We start from the raw sequence: 25018 nt of genomic DNA on the forward strand, positions 1-25018 counted from the left end.
ATTTATTCAATTGTCATCTCCACGTAAAAAGTTCTGCTCATGCAAGCATTTATTTGATTGACATCTCCACTTCAAAATTTCTACTCTCCAAATCATTTAATTAACAAACTCCGCTCGCCGACCTCACACTTAATTTCTCAAGCCCTCTTCATCTTTTCCCTCATTTCTCTCTAATTTCTCCCGCCAACTTCGCCCATTCCTCGCATGAAATTTTTGCTGAGTCATCAGAAAAGTAACATCAGTGTGACGAAAACATTTCTGAGATGGGAGGACTTGTGACCGCTGATTACATCTGTGACCCTGTCGCCGTCTGTCTCCGCTGTCAACGATTTGTCGTGACTGTGTCTCCCCCTGTCAGCCGTCTTCTCTGTCTGTCGTCTGTTTCTGTCTGTCGCCTGTTCCTGTCTGCTGCCTGTTCCTGTCCTTCGTCTATTCCTGTCCTTCGTCTGTTGCTGTCTGTCGCCTGTTGCTGTCTGTCGCCTGTTCGCCTGTTACGGTTTGTCGCCTGCTACGGTTTGTCGCCTGTTACGGTTTGTCGCCTGTTCCTGTCTGCCGTCAGCTCCTGTCTGCTGTCTGTTCCTGTCCTTTGTACGTCTGTCGCCTGTTACTGTCTGCCGTCTGTTAAGGTCTGTCGCCTGTTACTGTCTCGCGTTTGTCCCTGTCTGGCGTCTGCTCGTGATGCGTCTGCCTGGCAGTTATCTTCATAGTCGTCCTCTCGTTATCGTTTTTGTGTCTGTTACTTGTCTCATAAATTATATGTATTAGGTATATGTTATGGACTCGCATAAATTATATTATTATACATACGTGCATTTTATATATTTATACATTTTCATTTTCGAACGACTTGGTCTAAGTAAGAATAAAGACAAATTCACAAAGTTATATTCACGATCAGCTGGCTTTGATAGCAGTTTCCCTTCGGGAAATATTCCATTTGAACATTTTCGACAGAATTTCACTGCGCGTTTCATAAATTAAAGGAGAGTAAACTTACAATGTGTTTCAATGAAAAACAAATGCGTTTTTCATCGTAACGCGTTAAATTTCATTCATGCGTTAAATTTCATTCATGCGTCAAATTTCATTCATGCGTCTAATTTCATTCATGCGTCTAATTGCAAGTGAATAACGGCTTGGTACAATTTACTTCTACTCAATAAATGAACACGACCGAGACGATTCTTTTCACTGAGGTTGATTAAGAACCAAAAACTTTTCTCTTATTGTACCACGCATTATTACAAATCAAACCACACTTTTTTCAGTAAAAAAACTCGATAAATCAGGTTCTCCCATGTTCCAGTTTTTTCACTTTCCATTCCTGGGTTTTTCACACGTCTACCGTTTCTCCGCTATATTTCTTAAATTGAATTAGCGTTAGAAAATTTGTGACGGTACTGTCGTGGCAGGCGAGAGTTTGCTCGACAGATTTATTCGTGCAAAACAACTCGGCGGGACACGTAGAAGATTGATGGTAGCAGCTATCAGGATAATCTCGCGTGTTGCGAGTCCTCGAAAACTTGAATAATCTCGTGTGTTGCGAGTCCTCGAAAACTTGAATAATCTCGTGTGTTGCGAGTCCTCGAAAACTTGAAGCTCTTGATAGGAAGTGAAAATCCAAATATCAGGTTTCCAAGGGACATTTTATTATAATTTTACGACGTTTCGAATGCAACTTCATTCATTATCAAGTAGAGGACGAGTTTTGCAACAAGTGAATTTCATCATCAACATCATTTCAAAATTTCAAATACACTTGTTGCAAAACTCGTCCTCTACTTGATAATGAATGAAGTTGCATTCGAAACGTCGTAAAATTATAATAAAATGTCCCTTGGAAACCTGATATTTGGATTTTCACTTCCTATCAAGAGCCTAATTCGCCGAATCGAGAAAAATAATAAGAAAATTGTCAATAAGAAATACTCTCTGGTCTTCAACGAAACCTACATTTATAACTGCAAATTGAGGTTTATTATAAGGACCATATTGCACCATTCAGCGAATTAGGAAGATGCTTCTTGTTGGACCTTAGTAATGAATATTTCCTATCACAATAAAGCACTTGCAGCTGCGAAGTAGAGACGTGGACAGACCCACACTCAGAGAAATGGGTGAAACTTTGTCCCAATACCTATTAATTGATTTTCCCTGTTGTGAGTCATCTCGGAAAACATGTTACCCGTTAAAAAGGGCATATCAGTGCAAAGTGCAGAAACTGTCACTATTTGTACAACATGATCATCAATATTTTTGAGTGCATAGTATAAGAGGAATGGCATCAAAAAAGGGCGTATCAGTGCAAAGTGCAGAAAGTGTCACTATTTGCACAACACGACCCATCAATATTTTTGAGTGCATGGGATAAGAGGTATAGGGCAGCGCGTCGATCGATAACGCGGGGGCGGCGGAGCCATGCAATCTTGGCGGCTGAGGGGATGCTAATTTATTCCAGAGACGCGTACAGTCGCAGGCCTCCATTATTCCAGTCTATGTGGCGTAGATGGTGCATGTAAACTGTGCTCCTAACGCATCACCAACTTCCGCTCTACAACTGTCTTGCTATTCAAGGCTCTTGCTCTACAACTGTCTTGCTATACAAGGCTCTTGCTCTACAACTGTCTTGCTATACAAGGCTCTTGCTCTACAACTGTCTTGCTATACAACTGTCTTGCTCTACAACTGTCTTGCTCTACAACTCTCTTGCTATACAAGGCTCTTGCTCTACAACTGTCTTGCTATACAACTGTCTTGCTCTACAACTGTCTTGCTCTACAAGGCTCTTGCTATACAAGGCTCTTGCTCTGCAACTGTCTTGCTATACAAGGCTCTTGCTATACAACTTTCGTGCTCTGCAACTTTCGTGCACTGCAACTCCCGCACTACAGCACCTACTGGTACTGCATGTTTGGGACAAGAAACCGTATAATGTGCTTCGGTCAATGTGCTTTGGTCAATACCTGCAAATATTTGCTGTATTGCATCATTTTTGTCAACGCCTACGTATACTTTTTTATACATGTTAACTTTAGCCCCACTTTCATCAATAATTAGTAGTTTTTAACTCTGTCAACCAATTTTTTCCTGTCTCGGTTCCTGTCTGCCGCCCGTTATGATTATAATTTAACGCTATCGGCGTTATGATCATCCATGAATTTACGGGTAATCACGCTAAACCGACAAATCACAAACGAGAAATCGGTGTACTACGATTCAAGCCAAGTACGCGTAGAGATTACGTATGTATCTACTTAGTACTCGTACATACTACGTGTATTCAGACCTTTACGTATATTAGAGATAATTTTGAGAATCCGATCCCTTAATGGCAAGTTTAATTTTACGATTGTTTCTACAGCCGAGATCATTCAAGTACTAAACTTTAAAATGCAGAAACGTGCGGCTTGTCTAAAAAAAGCGGCTTTAAAATGCTTGAAACGTGCGGTCTGTAATTAAATTGGGCACAACTCTGACGAAGTTTCCCCGTCATGTTATTTCGTGTGAAGAAGTATATTCTGGTCTCAAGATTCTTTCTAAGAGCTCAGCAGAGAATGTGCCAAATGAAATAAAAGTAATTTTTGCCATTTGTGATAGAATAATTTAACTATAATTTCTAGCTCAAAGTTTATTTTCCTGGCGCGAAATATAGATTTTAGTTTTGCTTCTCATGTCAGTGATTGACGTGTTAGCACCGGGAATATTTAAGTTAATCTTTCTATCAAAGTTAATACTTCGATGGGTGTTTATTAGGCCGGTAGTGTTTCAAGGAGTCCATTTACCGAGTTTCATCCCTGCATAAACTGGTAATGCGATAATATTTTTTCTAAACTATAAACCTTTTATCATGTTTCTGTTCGCCTTCGGCAATCATCAAACGTTCTGGGCCGCCTCATAAAGAATATAAAAAATGTTCCCTGACACTTTCCCTGCCGAACTTCCGACAAGAATCCTGGCGGCCGCAATGGAATCAAGATGACCGCGGTCTTCCTGGAATACCCTGACCGCTCCAGATTTTATTTTTACGACCGTCGTTCCGCCATAACGAGGAAACCAGCGCCGATATGGAGGGCGATTTCCCACTTCCAGACCTTGCAGGTGCAGGTAAACAATTGGGGAGACGGACTGTAGGTCATGACACGCAAGCTATACATCAACAGCCTAGAGACGTGCTATTTGTTTTATACCAGAACGCAGTGAGTTATATACCAGAAAGAGGCGAGTCTTTCATAGAACGTTGCTAGTTACATACCAAAACGCAGCGAGGTAAATGCCAAACCCCCGTTGAGGTAAAATTACTGTTGGTCCTCTTGTTACAATTTATATATGTTCTATATATCAATATATTCTATATTGATCTATAGAACCTTTTTGTTGTGAAGAGTGAAATCGTTAAACGTGCTCAGTGTCTATAATATTAACCCAGTGCACATCCAATTTAAAATCAACTATGCTGTCCCAGAAATCAGAATGAATTGCCCTTCATTGTGAATAAATTCTGGTTGAATGTGATTAGTACATCGGTTATTTATCTTACCTGTGATCGATGACACTATCGGTGCCCGATAACATGTATTTAAATTGAATCGAGAATTTGATTAATTTAAACCGAGAAGTATTGAAATCATAAATATTTTTGAAAGCATCCTCTCCAGAATTCGTGTAGGCGTCAGTAACTTTGGGACGCAGTAGAGTCTCTTTGTATTCATGGAAAATTAGGGAAGGGTCTTTGATCAGGCCACGAATATTATTTTATATTGATGGTCGATGATCACAATCCTATTTGGCAGTCAGCCTTGAGAACATGGATCAATATTACATTAAATTATCGGACTTGGCCTCGACACCGAGCAAACGGGAATTTCGCTTGGATTTGTGACAAAGTCTTCGCGAAACATGGATCCTTTAAGTTATCGATTTAAATAACGAAGCCAACAATATTGGATAACATATTTTTTTTAGAAAAAATCATCGAAATTTTTTATGAAGCTCCCGTGTTTATGAAGCATGTTAGTATGGAACCTTCTGCATTCATCGAAGAAAAGAAGCAACGCCATGTTACTGACGTGTATTTAAAATTAGCCTTCAAAACTGAACATTAGCTGCTGCGGTAATCTTATTATGCGTACCATATCGTTACAAATTACCGTTTAGATTACGATCTGAACCCTTATTACGGTTTACGGTACAATGGGTCCTCCAAATGTTACAATAAGTCCTCCAGCTGTAAGTGTTGTGTGTCAGTGTTGTGTCTTTTGCAGATAATTTGTATCGTTACAATTGTATGTCAGGCGTAAGAGTTATTAGCTATCCTTTAAGTGGAGATTAAGGCGTTTTGTTCAACAGGGAAGATCGTCAGAGTTATTCGCTACCCATTAGAATTAATTAAGAGGTCTGGCTTTTTCGCATAACAGGGAAAACCGACAGATTTAGTCACTATCCATTGGAAGAGTCAGGCTGTTTTGTTCAACGAAGAAGAACGTTAGAGTTATTTTCTATCTATTGGAACTTTGGAAGAGATGAAGATGTTGTGTTAAACAAAGAAGTTGTTGTGGTACCGGGTGCCTGGTTCGAAGTATATGGTCAAGAAGTATATACGGCCAGGGAGTTAGTTAGTGCAGGTTCAAGTGACGCAAGGCGGCCACACAATAAGCGCCTCCCAACCTCCCTCGAATGAACGTAACCCTCAAATTACCCTCGCATCGCCCCCGCTCTTCTTTGGCTCTACAGAACCCAGTTCGTGTTCTTGACGCTGTTTTTTTTCTATTTTTTTTTTCGAAAGGGGGAAGGTTTTTAGGGAGTAAAGGAAGTCGCAGCGTCTTTTGAGAATTAATAATAGTTTCGAAAGTTTACCCTTCCTATAAATTCAATTAATGATGGAGAAACTCTAACTGTCTCGAAGGAGATTTTTTAAAGATTAATTGTGTTGTGTCCATTGCAGATAACTTGTATTAAGTCGCTGCTCACTCTCTCTAAGTGAAGAAAACGATATGATTTTTTTCCCCAAGACTTCCCAAAACCAATTTTTTTCCTGATTGACTGTGTTATAATTAAAGATGAAAGTTAATCAAGCAGTTAAGGAATATTTTTTTGTTCGAGATAGCCGAGATTCGAATTATTGGATTACTTTTTCAATGCGAAAAAGTTTTCAGGAGCACACTGCTAAATAGATTTCACTTTAGCCTCAACAATTTTTCGAAGATAAAGTTTGAGTGATTATCACAATTATTACGTTCATTGCTTAACGAATAAAATAATATCCACATTTATCATCGTCGTTTTTGATTGAATACGCATTGAAAGTTGGCTGTTCAAGTCTTTTAATAGTATGATGGATCGGAATTATAGATGGACATAGAAAGTTAGCTGCTTAAGCCTTTTAATCTTATGGTGGACTGGAATTAATCTAACAAATTTTACACAGAAGTGAACGTGTGCCTCTAGAACGTTTTTCTTTCATTTGTTGGGGTAAACGTTTGTCCCGAGCTCATAGAATTTGCAATTGCGAGAGTCAACGGTAACTGTTGTGCGTAAGCAACAACGCATTGAGTAAAAAACTTTAATTTTGATACTTTGTTAATATGATAACCGAGCAGAGGTATAGGAATGTGCGGTGGGCCAAGCGTCTTACTGTCGATCATCACCATTCCTAGTGGATATCTGGATATCTTTTTTTCTTTTTGTATTGTCTGTGAAAACCTAATGCATTTGAATGAAATGATCCGTTTTTGATACTATAAAATGAATCAATTTCGGTTATTCGTCGAAGTTTTTAAAGGTCTAAACCTGGGTACACGTGGCTTTTTGTTGGCTCTGACGCAAGAAATTGCAGGCTCGAAATGGGAAAAAAAAATCCTTTGAATTTTATACGTCGATTGAATGAGCTTGGAATTTGTCGTTTCCATGGTAACGCCCACGCATTATTTCAAAGTCATGGCACGTCAGTTGATAAACCATTCTGGATGAATTAATTAAATTTCATTCTTGGTGCTTCAAAGGGGAATTTCTATGTAAGACTTACTTCTATACCCCAAATTAAATTTTTCAAGCTATCTTGATCTTTCATTATAATATAGACTTATCGTGTTATTTTCTCTACGAGAATAATATTTTGGCCGTTTTATATACGAGTATTTTTAATCGTTTTTAATTACCAGCAGCTCACCTGGGGCCATACTTTCAAAACACGCTAAGTGAACGTAATTACTTACGCTCTATTTTCTTGTCTACATGATTGGTGGATTTTGCTTGAAAGGCCGTCAATGATTGGCTGATGAACTTACGATCTCTTAACTGTTTTTAAAAGAGTGGCTTGAAAGGCCGTCAATGATTGGCTGATGAACTTACGATCTCTTAACTTTTTTTGAAAGTATGGGCCCTGATCACTCAGAGAAATTTGAGGTCAAAATTGCAATGCACTTTTTGCTATTGTGTGGGTCACCCTGACTCTTTGGCCCAGTTAAAGGGCGTATCAGTGCTACGTCCGCTCGTGCTGTGGGTAAGAAAGTGTGTCATTATTTGGATAATAAAACCCACTGAATTTTCTGAGTGCAGATTAATTATCGCTTAGGTTTGAGGATCTCGTCAAGCTGGATTCCGCCCCAAATGTAGTTAATTATTTCCCAAATAAATATTTTAAATTTTAATTGAATAGAGACCCGTACAAAACAAAACCAATATCAAGCGCATCTTTATACCGTTTTAACGAGATAGAAAATGTTGCTTTTATTTTTCAGTAGATTTTTCGATATTAATATTATATGATCTATAAGATTTGAGATTCTCGAGAACTTAAACCTTTTTTTGTTAATTTCATCAAAGCGTTATCTAAAAAGGAACATTTTCTAGCGTTCTAATTGAAGTTACAAATTTCAATTAGATAATTTAATTCAATTTTTCGTTAACCCTCCTCTCTGGTTTTGCAATGCCTTACCATTTTCCCATGCACTAAGTAAACAATTTCGTTCTCATGCAATATATCGCTACGAAAAATTAATGCATGAGGACTCGGCTTCAAGTATTTAATAACTGATCTAATATTGCAAACATTATTATATGATGCCTGAGATAGCTTTTAAAGTTAATACAAGCTATAGGTCTAGCTATCGTTTGGAAATTTGATTATGAACATCTTATGCGATGCTGGATCGTCTTCAACAAATAATATTACTCTTTAATTTAAAATTGTAGAATATATACATTGAATTAAAAGTCGTGTACTGTAGATTTGTTATTCTTATATTTTTATCATTAGATTATAACGCAGAAAGTGCACAAGCAACATTAATACTTTTAGTCCAATATTATATTAACTAATATTAATAGTTATAATATAACAACCTTGAATGCGTCGGGTGTGTTCTCTCCTGCCAATGTAAACTGAGCCTCCGGCGAGTATGTGTAGGAGATCATTGGGTGTCGAACAGCTCAGCCGTGACGCCTGTTTACTGCTCCTGTTTACGCGCCCACCTCTTCCTGTTGACAGCCGTTGCCCTGTTTACATTTCTGGGGCTTTTCCGTTAGCGCGGAAATATATCGCTCCAAGTATGTAGACGTTGTTGCTAGAGCGCACCGGAGCACGTTTCTCGTGTTACCTTGCTTCTACTTCGGTGTTGTGTTTCACTTTGAACTGAAACTTGCATAGCTAGAATATGCCATTTTTTAAAAGTTTTCAAAATTTAAATGGAAACATTTCCTTTACCGTTAGTGCATAATAAAACTCCTCAAAATAGTAGAGTTTACTGAATTTAATAGTGCTTTCATTTTAATGCAATTCGTATCGCGCAAGCGGTAAGATGCTTCTTATATTGTTATAATAGGGACTCATATATACCTAGATAACTTAAGATATTAAAATATATAACACTCTACGGTAAATGTGCGAAATATTTCAATATCTTTTAATACCGCCTCTGTAACAATTTTTCTATGTGAAAGCGGAAACACGAATTGGGACGTGTATTTCGTAGAACTGGCCGTTCCGATGTTCAAGCTTGTTCATATGAGTGAGTTTATTGTTATAAATTCAACATACTCGTCACAGGCGGGTGAGTCGTAATAGTGAAACGGCCTTTTTGATTTTTAACGTATAATTTCTTGCTTATTATTTGTGAATATGTAAATATGCGAACATCTTTGGTCGGAGAAAATGGCTACTGAATTCTCGAGTATAGATTCACCATGTATTGTTTTAAATTAAGTTACAGTATTTCCTCCTTGAATTTGCATTAATTTTTTCTTGCGTTTAAATTTTTAGGAGCTTATATTTTGCTTTTGAGTCAAATACAGCGAATGAAACTCGGTGAGCACTTTATCGACAGAAAATCTATCGGTGAAGTTTAAAGTTGAACTCTGTATTCTTTCAGATGTTTAAAATATTGGTGAAGCGTATTATGGTTCTCAGTTCACTTTGAATGTGTTAGCTAGCCTGCGACAAGGAAAATGCTAACATCAGAGTGCACTTTGGAAGTAACTCCAGCAACGCCTCCGCCCCCTTCAGCATTCTCCGACATCACCTCATCTAAAGCAAGTGAATCGACAGTCGCTCCTTTGTATGTCCCCTCTACAGTTCTAAGCCCCGTAAATACTTGCACAAATGCTCTCGACCAAGAATCCAAATCTACGGCGGATGGTGGTATCCTAAAACCTGTTCAACCTGTCGATCAGCTACCCTCGTCCGCTTCTAAGTACTTTCCTATGGGCACATCTCGAATTACTGTTCCAGGTTTGGATTCTACATATGACGAAGCTCCTGACCTAGCAGATTCTCAGCGTTCACCTGTTGCTGCAGAATCTACGAATCGTAGCACAGTTTCTAACCCTCGAATCTATGAGTGTTCCGCTGAAGATATCGAATCACATAGGCCCAGTGGAAATCTAAAGCGTCGGCACATCAAACAACGGAGTTTGGGTGAACCCGAGCAGGCGTTTTTGAAGGTAAACGCAACGAACCATCCCGAGGGAGTGCTGCATCACCAACATTCTCTTCAAGATGATGTTCAATCCGACACTTGCGCCGTGTCGGAGCATCAGCACTCTAAGCATCAGGTCTGTGGTTACAAAGATTCACCAATCCAAGCCTTTGTGAAACCCAGCAAGTACCTGCACATTCCTTTTGCAGATGCCGGCGGGGTTCCTAGGTCTCCGAGAAGATCCCTTGGTTCTGTATGGAGGGCTTCCTCGAATTCACCTGCTAGGCAGTTAGGTGCCTGGATTCAAGGCCGTAGATCGAAGTTGAGTTCTGGAAGTTCTCACCCGAAGGAACTTACGGCAGAAAAGTCCGAATTCTACACCGATGTCATTCCTACAGCTTTTGTTGACCCAGCTCGGTATGTCAAAAATGATTCGAAAAGTAGACTTCTCGACTCAACTTCAAACTTACCTGATAAGACAAGGCACAAGAGTTCAAACAAACGCTGCGTTGTACGTGGGTCAAAGGATAACTCACAACTCGGCAAAGAAGGCGGGGGCAGACTGCATGGCAGGGACATCAAAGTCAGAGGTGATAGGTTCCAGTTCCGCAGCACGGATCGTCGCGAGGTCAAAAGTTGGTGTGACGAACGCATCGCTCGCCTCATTCACGGCCTGCAAAATAGCAAGAGCGATGACAGTTCCCTTCTGGCTCGCTCTTCTAAAACCAGTCTCAAATCTCCGGTACCGTCAGATTGCAATGTTTCGTCAGCCGCGAAGGCGGACAATTCTATGGTGACTAGCCCTGATGACTGTGAACAAACTGGCTCAGACCTGGAAGCTGAATTTAACGCGCGGTATCTTCTTGGCTACTGTCAGCCTTCCGCCACAAATGGCGATTCAAACTCTAACGAGCTCAAATTGAAAGAAAATGTTAGTTTCGATTTATGTGAGTCAAACACTGTCAAAAGAAGACCCAACGCTCAAATAACTACTAAGCCAACTCCCACCTCTAATTCAGCGTCCCCTTCACCATCATTGGGTTCTACCTCGTCTGACGCTTCGCCCTCCGACGTGAATAATTCTAACAGCGATAACGTCAATAATAATGAAGATTCGGCAGAGCAATTCAACTCGGAACGACCAACGCCTTCGGGCATCAGCTCCTTATCTCAGTCTACTTCATGCGGAGACCAAATTTTGAGTCCTGTTGATCTCATCACAAAGACGAAAACAATTCCTTCTGAATCTCTTCTGTTGACTTCTGAAGGCGTGCAAGTGTCCAACACTTCTGACCCTAAAACGTCATGGGATTTCATGCTGAGCGAGAAACTTCATAGATTCGAGGCATCGCAGCAAGAGAGAACTCCTGTGGTGGAAGATGCACCTCAAATACGCGACAGTTTCTTGTCCCCGAGCTGTCCTGTTGTCTTTGACGTTCGTAGACCTAAAATAATAAACGTTACTAAAAACAGGTCGCCTCGACTAAAACTAAACGCTAGGCCTGGAAAGGGACACTTATCATCAGCATGTGTCAATAGGTGAGTATTGGTAATTTTCTCGTAGAAGATTGTTAAGAGGTATGTTCTCTGAAAAATTTCTTCAGGAAATTGGTTTTTGTGGTAAGTTTCTGATGAATATCCCAGAATAAAAAGGTTGTACGATTTTTTCTGCAAGGATTTGGTTAATCCCATTAAAATATGCTAGATTTTTCGTGCGCGACAATAGTGTTGTTGCTGTCTTCACAGTTGGTGTATATACGGATCATCCCTGGTTGAGAATTTTTTATTTTTTTCGCGCCGCGGCATTATTTCAGGAATAGATAATGAATAATCCTCTTAAAATTACTTTGCTGTAATTTTAAAAATGGTTAACCATGAATTTGAAATCAATTTTTAAGCATATTTCGAAGGGAATTTGTAGCGCATTTTCTGTTCTGGCTCATTAGCGTCAATTGGTATTATAATCCACTTAGATAATAACTTTTATTTGAACGTGCATCTTCGTGACTGTCAATTCACGTTCTTCATTTTCATTTAATTGAACGTCACCATCTATATAATGATTGTCTACTTTCATTTTATTTTCCCTACCACCAATTATGGGATAGCTACTCTCGCATATCACAATTATATAGTTTTAATGTGCATTCTTTACTGTTATCTCGTAGCATTACCATTACCATTGTTATCTCGTAGCAGTATCATCTCGCCAGTTACATATTGTTATTTACTCTATCGCCATTCATATTATACATACCGTAATCTTGCATTACACGTTTCGTTGTGCAAACTTTGTTTTCAGACTTTGTAACGTGAATGTCTCACGTTCTATTTCATGCTTGTATCAACGCCATTCATTTTGATGAATATCCTTCAGTTTCGGCTTGTAGACGTCTCACTAATGTCTACCACCATGGTTATCTGCTCTATTATCACCTATAACATTGTTTAACTATCATCAACATTCCTGACACTGCATGAGTATCAGAAATCAACTCGGAATCGACGTTGTTGCAACATAATTTGTCTGGGTGATGAACATAGTTTATTATAATTTATAACATGCCTGTACCTTTATTATCGTCTTTCCTGACATTATAATTTCTTATCACGTTAACATCCATAAACTGACGTGTTATCCGCATTCATGACATGGAGTAACATTCATTTACAGGCTATGTAACGTAACTATCACATACCTGTTGTTCTATAGAGGCATGCACTAATCATTACATTATCAGCATTATTGACAGTAAATATAATTTATTTGCAGGTTATGTAACGTAATCATCACGTACGTGTTGCTTTATAGAGGCTTGCACTATACATTATCACCATTACTAACACTGAATATCATTTATTTACAGGCTCTGTAACGTAACCATCACACACCTAGTACTGCTGAGCCCCACCGTCTCATCTGACTTGTCGTCCGTGTTGCTCGCGGTCAAGATGCACAGCAGCAAGCGCACGCTGCGCTCCAACGAGATGCCGCTCTCACCTACCGGTGCGCTCGATACGGACCTACAGCTCTGCTACTCGCTCCAGGTATATACTTCCAATCATTTATAGTTTTATAATAACTAATCATTTATAAGTATTCCCTATTTGCTTATTTCGATAATTGTCGTTGTATTTCGATACGGACCTACAGCTCTGCTACTCGTTCCAGGTATATACTTCTACTCATTTATAAGTATTTCCTCTTCGCTTGTTTCGATTATAATCATTATATTTTGATACGGGCCTACAGCTCGGCTACTCGCTCCTGGTATATACTTCTACTTATTTATAAGTATTTCTTCTTCGCTTATTTCGATTATGATGGTTATGTTTTGATACGGCTCAATTGAAAATAGTCCCTCTTCGCTTATTTCGATTATGATGGTTATGTTTTGGTACGGCTCAATTGAAAATAGTCCATTGAAAATAGTCCCTCTTCGCTTATTTCGATTATGATCGTTATGTTTTGATACGGCTCAATTGAAAATAGTCCCTCTTCGCTTATTTCGATTATGGTCGTTGTATTTCGATACGGACCTACAGCTCTGCTAGTCGCTTCAGGTATTTAGTTCTACTCCTTTATAAATAGGTCTCGTATATGATTTTAATTATGGTTATTATGTTTTAATACCGACCTACATCTCTGCTCCTCGCTTCGGGTATATACTTCTACTCATTTATAAATAGTTATCGCCTTTGATTTTAATTATGTTGTTATATTCTGATACGGACCTACAGCTCTGCTACTCTCTTATAAAGTTCTACTCAATTGAAAATAGGTCTCGTATATGATTTTAATTATGGTAATTATGTCTTGATACGGACCTACAGCTCTGCTACTTTCTCCAGGTATATATAGTTCTACTCATTTATAAATAGGTCTCGTATTTTATTTTAAATATGGTTATTGTGTTTTGATACGGGCGTACAGCTCTGTTACCTACTTGCTTCAGGTATATACTACTTCTACTCATTCATGAATAGTTATCTTTAATTTTAATTATGACTTCGATGTTTAATTATGACCATCATATATATATATACGGACCTACAGCTCTGCTACTCTCTCCTGGTATATACCTACGTACTTCTACTTAATTGAAAATAGTTCTCATCTTTGGTTTTAATTATGACTATTATATTTTGAAACGGACCTACAGCTCTGTTATTCTTTCCAGGTATATACTTCTATTCACTTTTATAAATAGTTCTCATAGTTGATTTTAATTATGGTTATTATATTTTGATACGGAGCTACAGCTCTACTACACGCTCCAGTTATATACTTCTACCCATTTCAAAATAGGCCTTATATTTGATTTTAGTTATGACTATCATATTTTGATATGAACAAGAAGCTGTACTACTCGCTCCAGGTGTATAATCTTCTTCATTCAAGAATATTTCTATTCATTAATTTGAATTATGGTTGTTATATTTTGATACGGACCTGCATGTCCTCTGCAGATCCGTTATTTGGCTTTCTTTATGTTCGCTGAACGCTGACAAAGCAATACTTAAATGATATTGCATTCAGCATTTCAGAATTGTTGTCTTCTTTTATTTTAATTATGTTTGTTTAATGTTTATGTGGGATAAAGTTAAGCATATTCAAGGCAACTTTCGCCAGAATAGTTGTCTTCTTTTATTCAAATTAAGCACATTTTATATTTACGTGTGATAAAGTCCAGCATATTCGAGTCAACTTTTGCGAGAAAAATAGCATCCGTAGTTCCATATTTTTATCAGTCATTGCTACCAATTCAATCATTGTTTCAATTCAAGATTTATTAATTCTTACGCTGAATTTTGACAATATAGTTAGTCGTCATCCTATTAAAACATACTGCTGTGATCTTCTAGTTATGGCGTTCGTATATGCTTTACATTTATCACAATTTTAATTATTACGCCTACCTAAAATATTTTTGCCAGTACATCAGATTATATATGGGTTAACATTGTTGTACCGCGGAATTGTCAATTTTTTCCGGTGCTCGTCAAAATTTGTATTGATATTTTTATCGCCACACCCAGAAAAATGTATGGGTCATATTGTGCAAATAGTGACACACTTTTTGCAGGCAGCACTGATACTCCCTTATGCCGGGCCAAACTGGGTCAGAATGACAGACATTAGGGACTAGAAGTGCATCGTTATTTGGACCAAGTCTCGCTAATTTCGCTAATTTCAGTAAACAAAATTTGTTTATTTATTAATTGTTGAAAAAATAGTTTATTTTTCTTCCAGTTCGTTAATTTCAGTAACCAAAAATTGTTTCTTTATTAATTGTTGAAAAAATAGTTTATTCTTCTTCCAGTTCGTTAATTTCAGTAACATGTCTTATCTATTTATTTTTAGTGCATTTACTTTACTAATTGATTTATTTGTGTTTCTAGGACTGAACTTTTTCTGAACAGAATTTTGTGGTTTGAACTGACGATGGAGCTGGACTCCGAAACGTTTTCTCTTATAAAGATATGGTGAATTTTTGTGGTATTTTCTTTGCTTTTAAATTCCTAATTGCTTCATGCCATGTCTTAAATATTTATTCATTGTTTGAATGGTTCTTCGTTTAAGTCAAAAATTGAAACTATATATTTTCTCACTGTTAAAACCTGATTATGGTTAGAGCCTTGGTTTTAATGACCATGAATTAGCATCGACGACGGTTAACCGTAGATAAAAGATTTAAATTTTAACTACTGACTGTAAATCTTGTTAGCGATTAGCAGTTACGACCGTTAATGTAATGTATCCACATTCAAAAGTTTTTTCTTTTGTCTAGTAACTTGCAACTCGTCACCGAGCCTATTGGAGCTAATGGCATCGAAGACTTATATATTTATATTACCTTAATCATCACAAATGATTAATATTTTACATTCTGCTTGCAATTGTTCCTACGTTAACAGTGGGAATTACACTGCAGAACGTAAGATACTTTATTGGAACGATGATACAGAAAGGCGAGACTGCGAACGGTGCATGGAGGTTCACAGTTGAAATAACGATCTTCTTAAATACCTGGTCATCCAGCACACTCATAGAAAAATGTATGGGTCACATTGTCCAAATAGTGACACACTTTCTACACCTATCAATGATTCGTGAGTTTTGTCGGGCTAAACTGTGTCTGGATGACCTATTCAAGGGAAAAAAAACATCGCTATTTAAACGAAGTTATGGTGTTCACTCTAAGGATGAAGTATACACTGCACTTTAATTATGGAACATAATTTACACAGGGTTTTCGTGCATAATTGTGTAACGACATTTGTAACTACATTTTTGCGGAAAATTCGAACATAATTTCCTAAGAACATTTGTAACAACATAAATTCCGCGGGGTTTTCGTTCATAATTTTGTAACAACACAATTTCCGCGGGGTTTTCATACATAATTTTATAACAACTTAGTTTTAGCCGGATTTTCATGCATAATTTTATAACAACTTAATTTTAGCCGCATTTTCGTACATAACAACGTAAGAACATAATTTCCGCGGGTATTCCTACATAAGATTGCAACAACACATTTTAGCCGGATTTTCGTACATAATATTGCAACTACACATTTTAACCGGATTTTCGTACATAACATCGTAACAACATAATTTCCGCGGGGTTTCCGTACATAATTTTGTACCAATCTAATTTTAGCCAGATTTCCGTACATAATTTTATAACATAATTTTAGCCTGATTTTCGCACATAATATTGTAACAACATAATGTTAACTGCATTTTCGTACGTAATTTTCTAACAACATAATTTTAGCCGTATTTTTACACATAATATTGTAACAACCTAATTTACTCGGTCAGGTGTTACAGCGGCCTCAGGATCAGGAGTTGGACTTGTATGCCCAGGGTAAGGACAAGGGGCAGCCTGTGGCACGCGTCACGCTCGAGGCTCTCAGCTCACAGCCTGTCGAGTGCGACGACTCTGCTGACGCCAGAATAATGAAGAACTTCCTGGCTGATAATCCCGGTGAGTTCTGACGTCGCTATAGGATCACCAAGAACTTCCTGGCTGACAATCCCGGTGAGTTGTGACGTCGCTATAGGATCACCGCTCTAGATCGTAGATCGATTTATCTACTGACGGTAAATCAACATTATTACTCACGGTAATAATATTGACGATGGTTAATGTAAAGATATACTAAGTTTTAAGCCTCGCGAGCAAGCATAGAAATATTCATAAATTCAAGTTTATGCAACAAACAAAGAAATTAAAGCATTATTATTTATTAGATATATTTTTTCGCGTACGTATTTCTAAAAATAATGCATATTGGAATAGTAAATCATACATGGATAATTTAATAAATGCGGTCAATACGCAGACATTTTTTTCAAATAATTCAAATTTAAGCTCGCAAATGTAAAGAGTAAAATTCATAAATTCAAGTTAGTTAATTCCATTCAATCAAGTTAGCTTAATTAATTAACTAGATATTGCTACTTCCGTCTTTTAAAAAATGCATACAGAGCATAAATTTGATTGCTGAGTCCAAATGTTTATATGAATGCTCATATTTTAATTTTTGGTCAAGGTAGGCTATGATGCAATGTTCGAAACGATGTCAGACGATTGGAGATTGTTAGAGGCATGATAACTTTGCCTCAAACACAAATATAAAGTTGTAGTGGAGCTTTTTGGGAAGAGATTTTAAATGGCCATGTATGGTAAAGGAGCAGATTTTAAGTGACCATGTATGGTAAGGGAAAAAATTTTAAGTGACCATGTATGGTAAAGGAGTAGATTTTAAGTTACCATGTATGGTAAGGGAGGAAATTTCAAGTGACCATGTATGGTAAGGGAGGAGTTTTTAAATGACCTTGTATGGTAAAGGAGGAGATTTTAAGTGACCATGTATGGTAATGGTAAAGAAGGAGATTTTAAATGACCATGTATGGTAAATAAGGAGATTTTAAATGACCATGTATGGTAAAGGAGATTTTAAGTGACCATGTATGGTAAAGGAGATTATAAGTGACCAGGCATGGTAAAGGAGATTTTAAGTGACCATGTATGGTAAAGGATGAGATTTTAAGTAACCATGTATGGTAAAGAAGGAGATTTTAAGTGACTTGGGCCTATACTTTCAAAAAAAGTTAAGAGATCGTAAGTTCATCAGCCAATCATTGACGGCCTTTCAAGCAAAATCCACCAATCATAATAAGAAAATAGAGCGTAAGTACTTACGTTCACTTAGCGAGTTTTGAAAGTATGGCCTCAGGTATGGTATTTTCCCTCAGAAACCCTGCGCGGTTAAGTGACCATGTATGGTAAAGGAGATTCTAAGTGACCATGTATGGTAAAGAAGGAGATTCTAAGTGACCATGTATGGTAAAGAAGGAGATTACCCCACCGCCAGGGTACAAAAACCCCGTCTAACCCATTGCGTTATTCCAACCTCCCCCCACCGCCAGGGTATAAAAACCCCGTCTAACCCATTGCGTTATCCCAACCTCCCCCCACCGCCAGGGTACAAAAACCCCGTCTAACCCATTGCGTTATTCCAACCTCCCCCCACCGCCAGGGTACAATAATAATCACTTATTTATTGTGTTGTTCAAGTGATTCCACTTGAACAACACAATATTGTTGCCTTATTGTTGGTGTTTGGTAACGGTCACTGTAATTGGCGTCGGCAATTCAATTTAATTGGTGGATTTTTTGAACTTTGTTGGTTTCCTATTGATCTTACATGATATTGATATTTTTGTGTTTTGTATGTCAGAGCGTTGACTGCGTCTACAAGAGGTTGTTTGTATTTAAAAATGATTTTACATGCGTGATTTTGCATTTTGCTATGGTATAAATTAATTATATTCAAAATTTTCAAGCGTTGAAATTTTTACCCTCTCTGAAATGTAAATGAAGAAACTTTCACCAATTTAACGTTCACTTGATCAATTTCAAATCTAAAAAATAGATTTCTCTTCGACCCTTTACAAAAAAAAAAACTATCTCTACCAACACTGCTTGACCTCTGAAAATTTTTGCTTAAATTGAGCTCAGGAAATTTCAGAATAACAAAGATAAATACAGGTTCAAATAAACAAATAATTATAATACTGTATGCCGATCAATGATGACGAATAATTGTACTGTATCTATGCTAACTATACTGTATGCATGCCAATTATGGTAATTATACTGAATGTAGTATGCCACTTATACTGTATGTACCTATGCCAATTATACTGTATGTATGTGTCAAAGGAACTAGTATATAATGTAAGAATTATACTGTATGTATGCGGCAAAGGAACTTAAATAATAATTATACTGTATGTATGTGGCAAAAGAACTTAAATAATAAGTATACTGTACATGTTGCAGCAAAGGAATCTGAAGCAGCGGTTCGTGGCGCTGCTGAAGAAGATCAAAGTTCCTGAGGCTCTGCAGGCCTACGAGACCGACCCTGACCTCGACCCCAGAGCTGGTGAACATATCATGTGTTATATTGAGCTATTAATCTTTATTTTTATTGAGATAATGTATGTTTATTTGGATGAAATCTGCTGAATATATCCTGTGTTATTTATTGAGTTATTAATCCTGATTTTTACTGTGATAGTCATGTAATGTTTACTTGGATGAAATTTGCTGAATATATCCTGTGTTATATTGAGTTATTAATCCTGATTTTTATTGAGATAGCGATGTAATTTTTACATAGTTAGATGAGATCTGGTGAATATATCGTGTTTTATTTTGAGTTAATTATCCTGATTTATTTTAGGTTAATTATCCTGATTCATATTGAGTTAATTATCCTCGTTTACATTAAGTTAATTATCCTTATCTATATTAAGTTAATTATCCTGATTTATATTGAGTTACTCATGGAATTTTTGCTGGTATGATAACTGATGAATGTATTGCAATTCATGTAGAGATTTGATATTTTATTTACTGGCATGAAATATTTGTCATCTAACTATCCTCAATATTTCAAACTACTGCTGATTTTTATTTTCTAATTTTTCAAATAATCTTCACCATTGTGTTATCGATTGTGTTTAAAAAACTCTCAGGCTATAAATAAATATTGGATGATTTTTTTTGAAATTTTCAAGTAATCTGCAGCATTTCATAAGCAAATTGTGTTTTCGGTTGTGTTAGAAAACTCTTAGGCTATAAATAAATATTGAACTATGAACTCAAAAATATTTGGAGTATAATAAAATAAATATTGACCTATTATATTAGAAAAAACTCTTATGCTATAAATAAATTTGTGAACTCTTAGGCTTTGTGAATAAAAATCAATCAAAATAGAAAAATCAAATATTGACCTATGATCTCAGATGTACCCGTTGACCCCGATGACATCGAATATCTGATGAATGAACTCGAGGACCTGAGCGATTCTGGCAACGAAGTGGACACGCTGAGCATCAGCAGCACTCCCAAGCCTTCCCTGCGCCCTTATTTTAGCTCCACCCGCTCCCTGCTGCTCCAGGATCCTGCTATAGGTCAGTCCCAGCCTTCCCTGCGTCCTTACTTCAGCTCCTCGCGCTCCCTGCTGCTCCAGGATCCTGCTATAGGTGAGTCCCAGCCTTCCCTGCGCCCTTACTTCAGCTCCAGCCGCTCCCTGCTGCTCCAGGATCCTGCTATAGGTGAGTCCCAGCCTTCCCTGCGTCCTTACTTCAGCTCCACCCGCTCCCTGCTGCTCCAGGATCCTGCTATAGGTGAGTCCCAGCCTTCCCTGCGTCCTTACTTCAGCTCCACGCGCTCCCTGCTGCTCCAGGATCCTATAGGAGTCCCAGCCATCCCTGCGTCCTTTGCAGGGAAGGATGGATAATGACACACCTCCTATGGATGATATCCTTCTGAAACGTTCAATATTTAATCGCGTAAAAGGTTTTTGGTTTTATTATAGCATAATAACCTTGTGAAGTCTTACGTACGAAGTACATGGTAGAATGTTCCTGGGTTCAAACCCACAACTATGACCAGTTAAAACCAGAGGGATTAGGTACACTAGATTCGATTTAGGTGAATTATCTTGGATATATAAATAAATATTAATTCTATCACATTTAAATGCATCACGTTGGGAGTTATTTCATTGCAATGGACTAGTCTATATTGTACCAGAGAAGCCGATAGCTGTGCGCCAGGGCAATGACTAAAGTATATTAATAAATATTATATTTAAGTATATTAATAATACATCAGGTTCAATTATCCATTTTTAAGATATTTTTAATTAAAGTTTGAATTTATATTTTGCAACAAAGCGTCCGATACTGGAGCACTAAGGCAACGACTAAATCATGTTAATAAATAGTATATTACAGTATATTAATAATAAATCATGTTCAAATATACAACTTTAAGATCATGTTAATTAATAATGTAATTATTATTGTGGAACAGAGCGTCCTATACTGGAGCACCAGGGCAACGAGTAAAGTATATTAAAAAATACCTATTTTAGTAAATTATATAATTAAAGTGTATTAATAATACATCAGGTTCAAGTATGCAGTTTTAAGATGTTCTTAATTATTAATGTAATTGTTACTATGCAACAGAGCGTCCGATATTGGAACACCAGAGCAACGAGTAAATCATATTAATAAATATTATATTAAACTATATTATTAAAGTGTCTTAATAATACATAAGGCTCAAATATATAACTTTAAAATGTTGGTAATTATTGATATAATTGTTACTACGCAACAGAGTGTCCGATACTGGAGCACCAGGGCAACGACTAAATCATGTTAATAAATAGTATATTACAGTATTTGTTAATTGTACATCAGGTTCAAATGTAAAACTTTAAGATCTTATTAATTATTAAGTTAATTATTATTTTGCAAAAGAACGGCCGATAGTATATTAATAATACATCAGGTTTATTTATTAAATTATAGAACTTAAGATCTTGTTAATTATTAATGTAATTGTTATTGTGCAACAGAGCGGCCAATACTGGATCACCAGAGCGAGGAGTAAGGCATATTAATAAATAGTATATTATTACTAATACATCAGGTTTAAACATATAGCTTTAAATGTTGTTAATTATTTATATAATTATTACTACGCAACAGAGCGTCCTATACTGGAGCACCAGGGCGAGGAGTAAGGCATATTAATAAATAGTATATTATTACTAATACATCAGGTTTAAACATATAGCTTTAAGATGTTGTTAATTATTTATATAATTATTACTACGCAACAGAGCGTCCTATCCTGGAGCACGGGAGCGACAGCGATCACCCAGACACGTACACAGACGCTGAGCAGTCCGACCCTCAGGCTGGGGGCGACGTGTTGCTCCATGAGGCGACGTGTTGCTCCAGTGAAGGGGGGGCCTCGTCGCCCCCCACTGCCCACAAGCTGTCCTCTCCTGACAATACTGGTCAGCATAAGTAATATTCGTTTTTATTGGGTTTAATCAAATTAAATATGATTAAACAGAGAATGATTCAGAATACTGGTCAGCATAAGTAATATGCATTTTTATCGTATTTAATCAAATGAAATGTGATTAAAGTTGTCTCCTGACAATACTGGTGAGCATAAGTAATATGCATTTACTTGGGTTTAATCAAATTAAATATGATTAAAATAAATATGATTACATTCGTCTCCTGGGAATAGGTACTGGTGAGGATAGTTAATATACATTTTTTTTTTATTTAATCAAATGAAATATGATTAAAATACATATGATCAAATGAAATGAAATCCGATAAATTTCTCATAAGCCCCTTCATGCGTTACAAGGATGAACTTATTAAGTAGTAAGTGAATAATAAATAATAAAATACAGTAATACACAGTATTTTATTTCAAGTTAACAATAGTTAACTTGAAAATTTATTTCAAGTTAACAATTTCAAGTTGCACTCCTAAAACGTACTCTTGTAATCGACTCATAATCATTGTTCTCAAATTTACAAGATTAAAACCCGTTGTTATTTACTTTACATTGTTAATTATGTTGCACCGTTCTTGCAATAATGTAATGTTCAACAATCATCTACTTAATAATGATAATCGGGGTTTTTTATTATTTATAATCAAATTCTATTAAATAAAGCACAGGTTTTGTATCCTGATATCTTTGTTCATTTCAGGTAAATAATGATAGTTATACGTTTGTTTTCTTTATAATCAAATTATATTAAATAGAGCACAGGTTTTGTATCCTGATATCTTTGTTCATTTCAGGTTAATAATGATAATTATACGTTTGTTTTCTTTATAATCAAATTATATTAAATAAAGCACGTATATTGTATCCTGATATCTTTGTTCATTTCAGGTTAATAATGATAATTATACGTTTGTTTTCTTTAGAATCAAATTATATTAAATAAAGCACATATAATGTATCCTGATATCTTTGTTCATTTCAGGTAACAGTAACGGCAGCGGAGCTAAAAACAACGTCAGCGACAAGAGCGTTGCTGACAAGCCTGCTGACAAAACATTCAATAAATCCAGTCACAAAAGCAGGTTAGTGATACCATTTATATATCCTATACATAATATCATTCGTACGTATATCCTATATATCATTCATATTTCACAAATCCAGTCACAAAAGCAGGTTAGTGACACAATTCATATCTCCTACATATAATGATATAGGATATATCGTATGAATGATACCATTTATATCATTCATATGATATAGGACACATCATATAGATGATATATCCTATATCATTCACATAAAAATATTTTAAATAAAATGATAAGTTATTAATAAAATTTAATTAACGGTATCACATTAATAAAACCTAATATTAAATAATATTTTTGTCTCCAATTGACCTCGTATAAAAGAACAATCCTACCATCCTCTTCTAATATCCTTCTTATAAGTGTGGGATGCTCGAATTTCCATTATGCGCGTATTTATTCTATGTCAAAATATCTTTTAATTGAATCACAAATAAATTGGATCACTGTTTCTTATTTTCATATAGGTAGTCTATAGCTGTTATATTATCAATGTATATATTGTGGATTAATGCTATGCACAAAACGGATTTCAATAATGTGATACTATAAATTTAATTTTATAATAGTACTAATAATATATTTATTATTACTATCAATTTGATTTTGATAATAAATGCACAAAGCGGATTTTATTGATGTGATACTATAAATGTAATTTTATAATATAATTTTTAATATTATATTATATATTTATATTAATATTATATTTTAATATTTAATAATATAATTTAACTATAAATATAATTTTGATAATAAATGCACAAAGGATTTCATTAATGTGATACTATACATATAATTGTGATAATAATTAGCACTAATAATATAATTATTAGTACTATAAATCTAATTATGATAATAAATGAACATAGATTTTTATTAATGTCATACTATAAATAAAATTCCGATAATTAATGTACATAGGATTTTATTAATGTCATACTATAAATATAATTTTGATAATAAATGCACCTAATGGATTTTATTAATATGATACTATAAATATACAGTTTATAATAAACGCTCATAGGATTTTATTAATGTGATACTATAAATATAATTTTGATAACATATATTAATGTTGTATATTGACACAGCAAGAGCGTGGGGGGCGCAGCAGGGACGGTGTTCGCGAGCGTCGTGTCGTCCGCAGGCGTCGGCAAGTCGGACAAACGCAGCGCAGCGGCCGCGTCATCCGCGTCCGCGGTGACCACCTCCTCACATCGACAGGACGCGGGGCTTGGCCAAGAGCCTTTGGTGAGTCAAGAGCCTTTGCTAATATTATTATAACAAACGGAGTCAGGAGCCTGATGAGTCAAGAGCCTTTGATGAGTCTAGAGTCTTGTCAAGAGCCTTTGGTGAGTCGAGAGTCGTTGGTGAGTCAAGAGCCTTTGCTGAGTCGAGAGTCGTTTGTGAGTCGAGAGCCTTTGCTGAGTCGAGAGCCTTTGCTGAGTCGAGAGTCGTTGGTGAGTCAAGAGCCTTTGCTGAGTCAAGAGTCTTTGGTGAGTCAGAGCCTTTGGTGAGTCAACAGCCTTTGGTGAGTCAAGAGTCTTTGGTGAGTCAAGAGCCTTTGCTGAGTCGAGAGCCT

At 36.5% G+C, this 25018-nt stretch overlaps 1 protein-coding gene across 1 annotated transcript in view; it reads left to right on the forward strand.

Moving 5' to 3' along the window:
* Positions 1–25018, forward strand: part of LOC108679762 (phosphofurin acidic cluster sorting protein 2) — a 65905-nt gene that overhangs the window by 26831 nt on the left and 14056 nt on the right. The window contains exons 2-10 of the mRNA XM_047883627.1: positions 12779–12959; positions 16743–16908; positions 18283–18302; positions 19273–19375; positions 20244–20411; positions 22139–22318; positions 23322–23403; positions 23498–23515; positions 24528–24687. Of these exons, the coding sequence (XP_047739583.1) occupies positions 12779–12959; positions 16743–16908; positions 18283–18302; positions 19273–19375; positions 20244–20411; positions 22139–22318; positions 23322–23403; positions 23498–23515; positions 24528–24687 (1078 nt within the window). The remainder of the gene's footprint in view (positions 1–12778; positions 12960–16742; positions 16909–18282; positions 18303–19272; positions 19376–20243; positions 20412–22138; positions 22319–23321; positions 23404–23497; positions 23516–24527; positions 24688–25018) is intronic.

This window comes from Hyalella azteca, unplaced genomic scaffold, assembly GCF_000764305.2.
Source record: "Hyalella azteca isolate HAZT.00-mixed unplaced genomic scaffold, Hazt_2.0.2 contig13348, whole genome shotgun sequence".
In the NCBI taxonomy this organism is placed as follows: domain Eukaryota; kingdom Metazoa; phylum Arthropoda; class Malacostraca; order Amphipoda; family Hyalellidae; genus Hyalella; species Hyalella azteca.